The sequence below is a fragment of the Drosophila mojavensis genome, unplaced genomic scaffold (assembly GCF_018153725.1).
Source record: "Drosophila mojavensis isolate 15081-1352.22 unplaced genomic scaffold, ASM1815372v1 contig_19, whole genome shotgun sequence".
NCBI lineage: Eukaryota > Metazoa > Arthropoda > Insecta > Diptera > Drosophilidae > Drosophila > Drosophila mojavensis.
This window is the reverse complement of record NW_025318726.1, coordinates 1,223,664-1,235,744: the sequence shown is the minus strand read 5'-3', so window position 1 is coordinate 1,235,744 and position 12,081 is coordinate 1,223,664. Positions and strand designations below refer to the sequence as shown.

At 40.0% G+C, this 12,081-nt stretch overlaps 1 protein-coding gene across 3 annotated transcripts in view; it reads right to left on the bottom strand.

Annotated features, from left to right (window-relative positions):
- Window positions 1–12,081, bottom strand: part of LOC6572471 (homeobox protein homothorax) — a 121,765-nt gene that overhangs the window by 23,337 nt on the left and 86,347 nt on the right. For all 3 annotated transcript variants that reach the window (XM_015166441.3, XM_001998542.4, XM_015166440.3), the window contains exon 9: window positions 3,538–3,633. In XM_015166441.3, the coding sequence (XP_015021927.1) occupies window positions 3,538–3,633 (96 nt within the window). The remainder of the gene's footprint in view (window positions 1–3,537; window positions 3,634–12,081) is intronic.

The window sequence follows — 12,081 nt, the reverse complement described above, 5'->3', positions numbered from 1 at the left end:
TAGATACTTAAATAAAATACGTGTCTGGCTTGGCCAACAAACGTTTATTGTTTGTTAATTGATTTTGCTGGAAGTTGTCGCCGTCTGTTAAAATGCAAAGTGCAACTTCGAACAAACTTTGCCGAGTTGGGCGAGCGAGAGAGAAACAGAAACAGAAACAGAAACAGAATCAGAAACAAACAGAAGAAAAACAACAACGAGGCGAACACAAATAGCATTTGGTATGCAAAATTTGTTTGGCCCGTCCGAGTTGGACAACTTGTGGCTCTGGGGGCTTAGGCCAGTTCTCACTGACTCCGGCTCTGACTCCGGCCTGGGCCGCAATTAATTTGCAGACAGCGAAGCTGTAGCTCAGCCTTGAGGCAACGGCCGGCAGTTGACAATTGTCAAGGACTGCGTCGGCTCACAGTTTGACAGGAGGCGACGGACGCTGGGCGGCGGGCGGCGGGTGGAGGCTGGCTGTGGCGACTTGGGTCATTTAACGGTAATTACCAAAGCGCGACAGAAAAGTTTCTGCGAAAAACGTGCGGAGTGGAAAAGCGCTCCACGGCTCAAGTGCCGACAAAGCGGCCAAGTGAAGCATAAAAATGAAGCACCCAAAAAAAAATAAGAAATAGAAGAAGCAGGAAAAAAAACCCCAGAATCGAAACGTTGTAGAAAAGCCAACGGACCACACGATTTTCCAAAGAGTAACAGAGTCAAGCGCGACTCCAAGTCTATTTATGTGGCTATTGAAGTGGGCCTCGTCTCTTGGCTACACTTCAAGCCACACCACTCCATTGAAGTGGCTGTATGTGTGTGTGTGAGTGTGTGTGTGCTTGTGTTTTTTTGGCGGCTTTGGCTTTGATTTTTGCTTGATTTCTTTCAATATCAAGCCAGCACACACATGCTCCGGCGAGGGCCCCGGAGAAGAGCGTCGAGAGGGGCGGAGCTGCGAGTCGAAATAGAGTTGCAGATGCAAAGAGCAACGGCTGCTGCTCCGACTCCTGCTGCCGCTGCTGCCGCTGCTGCTGCTCAGCGACTGTGACGCCATTTTCAGGTAAAGAACAGAAAGCGAGGCCAGCGTATGCAAAAGAGCCAGAGACAGAGCCAAAAACGTAGACAGAGCCCAGGCCAAAGAACATGTCCAAAGGCGAACCGCCAAAAGGATAATCAGCAACAATTTAGTATTATTACACCACGTTCGAAGCCATCGAAGTCTAAGCAAGCAGCAGCAGCAGCAGGAGGAGGCAGCAGCAGGCGGGGGGAGAGGGAGCTAAGCTGCAGCGCACACAAAGTTGTCTGTCAGTTTTTTTGTTGTTGTTGCTGTTGCTGTTTTTTAAGCCATAGCCACGAGGCCAAAGTCGAGGCTGGAGTTGGAGCTGAAGCAGGAGTTGGAGCTGGAGTTGGAGCTGGAGCTGGAGCTCAAGTATGCATTTCAAAGAAAATCATTATTATCGATGCGGCAAAGGAGTGTGAGGCGCTGTGTGGCTAAATCTTTAGAGACGACAGACCAAAGCAGAGAGACTAGAGACGATGGACGGATGGACAGACGGAGAGACGGACGAATGGCTGACTGGCTGAGCTGGGTGAGCCGCAAGTTCATTCCTTTTGGGTATTTTCACGTGGACGTAGATAGAGTTTCAATGGAAAAATGATTTGCAAATTGACTTTAACGAATTGCTCGAGTGAGCAACCTGCTGGCATTTGGAATTTTGATTACAGCATAGACAGAGAGAGAAAGAGAGAGAGAGAGAGAGAGAGGAACAGAGAAAGAGTCTGTGTGTGTGTGTGAAGAAAGCTGCATGTAATTGGCACGCATTGCGAAGCTGAAGCGACGCCCCATTGCACTATGGGCAAAAATACCGATAGTGAGGCATTAACTGCAACTTTAAAGATAGAGCCTTGAAATTTTGCACATACGTTGCTAATATTAATACAAAATTTCGGTTTTTTTTTTTTTTAAGTTTGAGCCACGCCCTCTCCTTGTCCCCATACATGTGATTAATTTACCGATGAATATCGAAACGATTGCAAGCAATTTCATAAATATTATATATTTTAAGTTAATAAACACTATAAATAAATTCAAAAATAAGTAAATAAATAATTTACTACATATAGCCAATGCATTGGCTAAGCTAGGCAATTTGGCTACACTAGGCAACAAAATTGCGCAAGAGAAGGCGGAAGACTGTGTAGGAATGGAATTTGATAAATATAATATATATAGTTATATAGATATGCCTTATATGTTACATTAGGCAACAAAATTGAGCAAAAGAATGATATAGAATTTGTAGAAATGGAATTCGATAATTGTATAATATTTATATATACATTAATATGCTATATATTCTACAGTAAAGAATGAAATCGAGCAAGGGAATTGAGAACACTTTGTAGGAATGGAATTTGAGAAATATATCATACACATACATATATGGTATATGTGATATATTAATATATTTATGTATATATAATGATGCCCAATCACATATATGATGCGAAATTAAAATATCCTGCAATTAGAAAAAAAAATTTTTTCTAAAGATCATAACTATATAACCTTCTGTAAGTATTTGTTTCTTAAATCTGATCAATTTAGTGGCATAGAAAAAAAAATTTGTAAGTCTAGCCCAAAATTTATTTACAGCGGATTTTAAATGCGCATTTTAAGCAATTATTTTTTTAAAAGTATAAATATACACATACAGATAAATATATAAAAGGCTTTAATTCGTTAGCCACAAATCTTATCCCCCCAGATCTATTCATAAAGTTCTTCGCCTTCCACTAAAAACTTAGCTCTCGTTTTCCTTCAGCTATTCTCGATCATCGATAGACCAACAGCAAGTATCGATAAATTTATATCAATTGATTGTTAACTCTAGAACTATTCCCCCTATTCTCTTACTGCCCTACTACAACATATACTATATATTATTATTATATAATATGAAACAAAATGAAATACATTTTTAATAAAATCCAAATGAAATCGTTATATTTGCTGCACAATGCCAGGTGATGCACTGTGTGGCAGTGGCTGATCCATTAACAGGAAACATGGACAGGAGGGCGGCCAGTTGAGATGAGCCTAGTTGGGGCAGCAGTTGCCTTTGTTTGGCATTTTTTGTGGCCAGTGGCAAGTTCGTATATCATTATAGAAATTACCTACTGCGCCTGGCCATGAGACAGCAGCAGCAGCAGCAGCGGCAGAGGCAGAGGCAGCCATTGTTAGCAGTCGCTGCCATTAACGTTAACTCTTTGGCACAATCTGGCCAACAGATCTCGCTGCTGGTGCCGGCGATAGCGCAACAAAACAATCGCAAAAAAAAAAAAACAATGCTACACCACTGTCATGCGGCAGGTTTCCGTTTAACAAACCACCGAAAAAAAAAAAGAAATAGAAAGCACAAAAACAAAGCCAAACCAAATACGATATTGTAAATCAATGAAATCTAATGGAAACATTGACGTCAGTTGGCGCGTAAGACTGATAAAGGTTCGATTGGGTCGGGCGGGTTGGTGTTTACAGTTAGCTCAAGTACTTACCAGGACTGCCAAGGAAGACTGAGGAATAGAGCCGCCGGGAGGCGTCTGCGTTGCGAGCATCGGCAGGTGAGGACCATTCTCTTCGACACCATCGTCCTGCAAAGGGGAAATTGGAAAAGCCGCTCATTAATTAACAAAATCAATAATATTGTTTGCGATAAAGTATCTAACTATCTATCTGTATATATATATTTACATATGTATGTAGTTGTATGTATAAGCTATCATATCTAAGGTTCTTAAGTTCTTAAGCCCTGTTGCCGGCAAAAACCTGAACTCAACTCAACGAACTGTCGCACGCGATTTGCAACACTTGTCAAACTTTCAAGATTTGCGCAATATTGACAGTATGTTGAATATGTTAAGCCACACACACACACACACACAGAGAGAGAGACACACAGACAGTCACATTGAGTGACAGGTGGAACGCTTTGAGCTTACGCCCACAACTATCTGTAGCTTATGGCCTCTGCTCTCAGCTTTATGGGCACTTTGAGCGCATAAAACTTTAAATGAAACACTGTACAAAATAAGATGAGAATGGCGTTAATAATAATTTGGTTTATTGGCCCATTGAATGAAGCCAAGTGCCTGGGCGTCGCCAGCTCAGAGGGTGGCTAACACTCGCGCCCCAATTTCTATTATTTTCCTGTTTTTTTTTTTTCTTTTGCTTCTTCCTCTGCTCACTGAGGGCGTCGCACCTTTATTTAAAATTCTAACTTGGCCAGCACAACAACAACAACAACAGTAAGAACAACAACAACATTGAGGCGTCTGCCTCGTTTTCTTAATGGCCAATTTTCTTGGTAGTAATGGGCACGTTTTATGGACGCTTTTGTGGGGTGTTTATCGTGCACACAAACTGCAGTCGAGGGTTGACAATGCTTAGTTTAAAAAACAAAAAAATCCCACATTTATATATATTCTAATAAAAATATTAATGGCATATTAGATGTCGCAGCTGTCGCACCTGTTTAATCAAATTCAAAATGCGCTCAAACAATCAGCAATACAAAAACAATACGAAAAAAATAAAAGCAAAACAAATTAATTGAGTTGAGCTGAGCAGAGACAAAGACCAAATTGTTCGCACATAAATCTTTGTACTAAAAATTTTATTGTCGTTTTTATAGTTAAAAAATAAAATAAAAACACACACACACACACACAAAACTACTCAAACGGCAGCCCGAGCCAAACAGTCTGCGCTGAAGCGCTCTCTGAGAGAGGCGCGCACACACACACACACAGACTCACACACATACTGGCATGCACACTCAAGTGATTTCCCCGTCGCTGTATCGTAAGTTGAGCACACTGGCTGCTTGCCGCCTGCTTATATCGTAAGAAGGCAGCGCCATTGCTTAGCTGCCTGCAGCTGTCGCGCTCGTGCAAGCGAGACGGCGCTAGTCAACTGCCGCGCTGTGTGTGCGTGTGCGAGGCGAATTCAAAGCGAATTGAGTGGCAAGACGCAACGACCAGTCAATATAAAGGTTGTTTTTGTTGTTGCTGCTGTAGCTGTTGCTGTTGGCGCTTTTTTTTTTTTTTTTTTTTTTTTGTTTGTAGACGCCAAAGCCAAGTTAATGATTTTGTGTTTTGTTTTTCGATTTTTTCTTCTGGCTGCTTATTATGCAATGTTAAATCAATAAATTGACAAAAATGTGCGCGCCACAACTTGAGCCAACAGCAAAGCAGAAAGCAGAGCAGCAAAAAAAAAACGACAAGGAAATATTTTCCAAATAGTTTTTCAAGTTTGTTGTTGTTGTTGATTTTTATGATATTTTAAATAGCCGGCGTGTGTTTTTGTCACAAATTTCAAGAATGATAAAAACAAATCGAAATATTTGTCGTTTCTGCCCCATTTTCCATTTCACTCCCAACTTTTCCCGTCGCTATTTATAGTTCGACTATTTTTGAGTGTCACGCCACTACCCCACGCCCCCTCAGCCCCCTCGCCCACACCCCTCACGCTCTTAAGTGCTGATAAATGGCGCTAGACTCTTTTGGCCTGTCATTTTGATTACAAAGCCGATGAGAAAAAAAAAAACAGAAAAAAATAGAAAATCAAAAAACTAAAACACACCAAATGCAATGCATTCTTATCAGCAAGGCACAAAGTTCAAATGCAGCTCAAACAACGAGTGACACACATACAAACACACACACATATATAGATATATGTATATATATATATAGAATGAATTTTCCATACTGCAGACATTTCGACATTTAGAAATAGAAGCCACCCCAGACAACAACAACAACAACAACAATTGAACCCCAAATACCAACGTCTGTTCTGTATCTGTAGCTCTGACTGTCTCTCTCCCACTCTATCTCTATATACATATATATCTACATATATATGTATATGTATGTATGTGTGTGTGTTTAGATAAAATTGTGTTTCGAAAGTGACAGTTGAAATGATTTATCACTTGCCAGCGCGACTACTGCAAGGCGCAAACGTCTACCCCGACCCAGCAGCCTCGTGGCCCCCCCTCTACCCAACAGCCCCGCCCACTCTGCCTTTTGCTGTCTGTCGTCAAAGTTTTTAGCAGCGTTTGCTTCGTCGCTCGCATTTTTGTGTAGAAAAATTGAAAATTGCTTTTTTTTTCTTTGCCCCCCCTCCGCGGCGTACCCCTATTGCTGGCCACGCCCCCGCGCCCCAAAAGGCACATTGTTGCTATCACAATCAACTTCATCTTTCCAATTTTCTACTATTTGGCTTTGTTTCCCCAACGTATCCCCAACATCCCCGCCTGCCCCGCCCACTCGCCCACTCACACATTGTTGCTGGCGCTGCTGAGTTTTTCATATGAAAATTTAATTCCAGCCCCCAAGTTGGGCCACCCAGTTGCCCCCCTATTTTCATTTCATACACCACACACACACACTCTCTCTGTCTCTGTGTGTGCGTCTGTGTGTGTGTGTGTGCTGCGAGCTAATTTAAAAATTTTTGTAATTTTTTCGCCTTGCTCTTTTGGAATTTTTGCAATGCGCGACAAAATGATTTATGTCGCTGCCTGCGCAAAATTAAAAATATTACAAAGCAACAACAGCAACAAGAACAGCAACAGCAACAACAACAACAACAGCTAAATGACAAAACGACAACAATGTTCACATTTAAATAACACACAAAACGAGCAAAACAGAAAAAATATTTGTTTTTTAAATATATAAAATAAAAACAAGAAGTATATATATATATATACATATATATATTCTGCCTTTTTTCGCTTTTAAACTTTAAATGAAAATGTTGCAGGAAAAAAATATTTTGCCATTTTATTATTATTATATTTTTTATTTCTTTTTGGTCTGCTTTTCCATTTCTTTTTTGGGTTTTTCCAATTTGATGCCAAACAATTTCGAATGACGACAATGGAAAAAAATCAAAAGAAAACCGCAGCAATTTTTCATCATTTTGCACGTGTAAATTTTCCAATTGGTTGAGCGCGTGAAATGCGAGAGCAAAAGTGGGCAAAGTGGTGGGCTGGTAGCCGGTGGGCGTGGTCGATCGTTGCTTTAATGAATGCACTTAATGCCAGAGCAACAGCAGCAGCAGGAACAGCGGCCACAGGTGCCCAAAAAACATGACAGGTATTAGGGCAGCTGCGGCAGGTGGGGCAGGTGGGGCAGGTGAGGCGATAGCACAGGTGAGCAAATGCAATTGCCGTCGGCTGGCTGCCATTGAATTACAACAGACAAAAGCTACGATAGCCAGAAAAAATATATGTTTATATAACTAAATAAACTATTTCACATTTTGTATGAAACATATAAAAAACATTTTATAAATTTACAATTTAATATTTTTTTCCAAATTTGTTTGCTATTATATTTAGATCAGAATATTAGAGTTATTATATATTCGTATTATACATACATATACTTAAAATATATATATATATATATTTGTTTCATTTATGTATACATAGAGATATATGTGAATTTATGTATTTATATATACATTGGAATTGATATATACATAGAATTATTTCATTTTTGATCCCATTGAAACATTTTAAATTGCATTTAAGTCCGTTTAAGCTTATTTCTCATTCCATCTCATTCTCAGCTCATGTGTCTCTATATCTATCTCAGTCTCTCTCCCACTCTCCTGCCACATCTCCATTTTGTTTCCCTCTTTTTTACAGCAATATTTTGCAAACTCTTTTGTGTAATTTTTTGCATACACAAACAAATTTTATGCATTTTTTTATTGTGTTTTTTAAGCGCTAAAGCGCGAGAGGGGTCGACTGTGAGCCACATACCCTGTAATTTACACCCTATAGCCTACACCATATAAAGCCTAAATGTAGACAGATTTATTTGAAAACGAACGAATTAACAAAAAACATATATATTTTATATTTTTATAATATGCATTTCTTCCATATTATTAAAAATATATTTTTGTCAATTTTAATTCTAATATAATTATTCAATTCTAATTTTATAATTTGTTGATATGTTCTTTTATTTTAGAATCTATTGATGAAGTTTTCATTTTTCGAAAGTCATTTGTAAATTAATAATTTAACTAATTAATAATTTTAACTAAAATATTTTTTTGAATTTTTATTATTCTTTTTTTTTTATCATATATATATATTTTTTATTTTTCTGTTTTATTATTATTTATTATTATTATTATTTACATATATTTTTGTATTATTAATTTTTTAAAACAAGTAAATATTTATTTGTTAAATCACTTTTATCTCAAAATTTCTTGACTATTCAAATTTTTCATTTTCCCATTGCGATTCGTTTCGTTTCCATTGAATTTGTATGTGAACAACGCATTCACTTATCGTTTACAGGGTATTCTAATAGTGAGCAGGCTCAATTTGCAGATTGCACCTATGCTTTCAGTTTGGCCGGAAGGTGGCGCTGCTGCAGCTGCTTTACGACTGTGCAAAAGCAACAGCCACAACAACAACAACTGAATGTTGTCTATGTATCTGCTTTCATTGTCATTGTTGTTGTTGTTGTTGTTGGCATTTTCCGTTGCAATTTTTACATTTTAAATTTTTTTTGTTAAATTTAAATAAAAAAAAGCTTTTCACGCATAGTTATAAAAATAATGCCAGACTTAAATGTGCACACAGTGCAAAAGAGAGAGAGAGAGAGAGAGAGACAGAGATGAGGTGTGGGTGTGAAAGCGAGATAGTAGCTGTTGATGTTGCTGTTGCTGTTGTTGTTGTTGTTGTTGTTATTGTTCGTGTCTAATGCATTAAAAAAAGCCATAAGCCCAAAAATGGATTTCAAAAGCTTAGTTTAAAAATGTATAAATGCACAAAAATCTATATATATATAAATTTATTGATATTTTGTATTTGTATTTTATTTTTAGCCGCGTGTGTGTGTGCGATGGCAGTGGGCGTGTCAGCTTAACTGGCATATGGCAAAGGCTTTCAGGCAATCCATTGTCGATGTTTGCAAATTCAATAAAAATTTGTGTGTATTTTAGTTGCTGTTGTTGTTGTTGTTGTTGTTGCTTTAGCCAAAGCCAAGAAATCGGGAAAAATGCTGAACATGACTTGTAACTTAAGCAAAGGCAAAAGTTTGTCACCCAACGCGACAAGGAAGGCTCCACAATGGCCCCAAGCCCACCGCCCGCTGCCCGCCTCCTGCCTCCTCTCCTCTTCAGTCTCATTCTCAGTCATTGTCTGTCTGTCTGTCTGTCTGCCTGCCAGGCCACATATCGCTTTACACTTGAAATGAATTTGAAAGTCAGACGCACAGCTCGTAACTCTTTGCTCTCACACAAGACACACACGGCGAATAACAACAACAACAACAGCAGCAACAGCAACAACAGCAACAACAAGAACATCATCAGCACTTGGAGTCGCTGTAGGAGCTGTTGCTCAGCTCTCAGCCTCTCACTCTCTCTCTCCCTCTCTCTCTCACTGTCGCACTGTCTCGCTCTTTATCTGAAGGCAGACCCGCGCGACTAATATAAACGTACAATGGACCAACTTAAGCTGAAATGACAGTTGCGACATGTTTGCGTAGGCGTGTGCGATCTCTGCCAACAGCAACAACAGCAACAACAACAACAACAACAACAGCAAGAGGCAAATGCTTTGGTATTAATTTTTCTTGTTGCCAGCCAGGTCGCAGCGAGCTGACAATAAACTTTATCGCATTCATGTGAATGCACTTTATGACACCTACACACACACACACACACACAAACACACACACACATTCAGTGAAGAACTTGTTTTTGCGACTGACTAAGAAATTCCTTATATTATATATGTATACATATATACACACATATACACATACATATACATATACATATACATATATACACACATATACACATACATATATACGAATTATAAAGCGTTATTTTCGTACGCCTTTTTGACTACAACTGATTTGGCTTAAATTAGCTACATTTGATGAGTTCTGCTAACTCCGGCTCCTGCTGCTGCTCCTGCTCAGCTCCTGCACTGTGTGTGTGTGTGTGTGTTTGTGCTTGCGGTCAGCGGCTGTCGCAGCGTCTGGCAGCCGCGTGACTCGGGCGGCTCACTCGTCCGTTGCGCTGGTCACGTGACCCTAATAAATCACAGAATTAATGTTACGTAAAATGGAGTTGCGCACGGCGAGTCCTTTAACAGGAATAGCCCGGCTCAGGCCAGCCAAACTCCGAGTCCAGTGCTAAGTTACAGTTCCAGCGGAAACTGTGCCAGCCGGAAATTGAAAAACGTTTGCGGCATTTCTGATAAGCGCCGGCCCAGACAAACAAATCGTGAAACTATATTAATGTGGCAAAACACACGCACACACAAAGATACACAATATATATGTATGTATGTGTGTGTGTAAGTGTGTTTGGCTCAGTTTTTGTTTCTTTTTTTTTTTTTTGGTTCGTCTTTTATGGCTGCTGTTTAATTGTCTGACATTTTTTAATAACAAAGGCAGACACACACGCACACTCACACACACACACACGCACACTCACACACACACTCACACACACACTCAAACACACACACATCTGCACGCATGCAAGTGTGTATATTTGGCATCTCGCTTGCGCATTAAGACGCAGGCGCATTAACAGCTACAACTACAACAACAACAACAACAACAATCAGAATAACGTGTAGCAAGCGCCAACATTACGGCCATTAAAAATACCCAAAACGACAACGACAATTTCCTCATTATCGTAAAATTTATTCAAGCAAAATAAATTCATTGGTCGTTAACCTTGACACTGGTTTTTCCTTTTTTACACTCAACACACAACACACACACACATACACACGCACAGCCATTGTCTGTCTCAGTGTCTGTGTGTGTGTGTGTGTGCACATAAAATTCATGCTATGATGCGTGTTAAATAGTCGCTGTCATTGCGTCTGCAACTTGGCTAAATCTCTCTGGGTGTGTAGGTGTGCATGTGTGTGCATGTGTGTGTATGTGTGTGTTTGTGTGTGCCTGTCATGTTGTATATAGACCTAAGTAATCTGACTAGACTTGCGAGTTCATAAAACAGAACTTTTAAAGCAGCCTGCCCACAGGCGACAGTCCAGCTCCTGCTGTAGCTGGGGCGCTTACACTGTCCAGCAAATTGCCGTTACTTGCACTTGAGCATGATTCAGCTCAAAATTCAACTAAGCTGAGTAATTCCCGCTGGCAGCTCGCCCCAAATCTAAATGGGGGCCTCCTCCTGCTATACATATATAACATATAAGTGAAAGAGTAATTTCTCGCCAGTAAGTATGCTACAATAATCGATAAGCTGCGCGCTGTACATGTATGTGTGTGTGTGTGTGTGTAATGTTTGTTGCTTGCTGCTTGACTGCACACACACACACACACACAGAGACAGACTTGAATTTGGTCGAGTGATTTGTCATGGCAGCTCGCGAGTTGCTTAGGCCTTGCGGCTGCCTTTGTTTTTGCAGAAGCCTTTGACTAATGGGCCACACCCCCTCAAGGGGGCAGCTGGTTTAGAGTGTTAATGGGTCTGTCTATAAAGTGCATAGAGACTCTGGACTCAGAAGCTTCAACAAGTTTGAAGACTTAAAACAAGCTGATTTCTGAATATAAATAAAATGTGTTTCAACTTATGAATACTATGTGAATACTATGAATACTATGAATATTGTGAATATTGTGCATTCTTTGTATAGTAGTACTAGAAATATGAGTGAAAAGTGAAAAACAACTCTCGAATAAATGCAAACAATATAAAATGAAAGAAAGTTTCTACATTTTTTTTTCTTCATGCGCAGACCAAACAAAGCGTATGTATGTGTGTGTTGGTGTGTTGGTGTGGCAGCTGGCTGTGTGCGTATTGGCGAGAACTTTAGGCCACGACAAGCTGCGGCGCGACTCCTTCGCCTCGGTCAGCGCTGCTCGGCGCTTGTGGCTCTCCTCATGCTCAGCTCAGCTCAGCTCAGCTCTGGCTCAATGTTGAGTCGAGTTGAGTTCAGTTGTCGTCATCATCGCCATCGCCATCGCCATCGCCATCCTCGTGCCTCGCTGTCTTTTATATAAAAA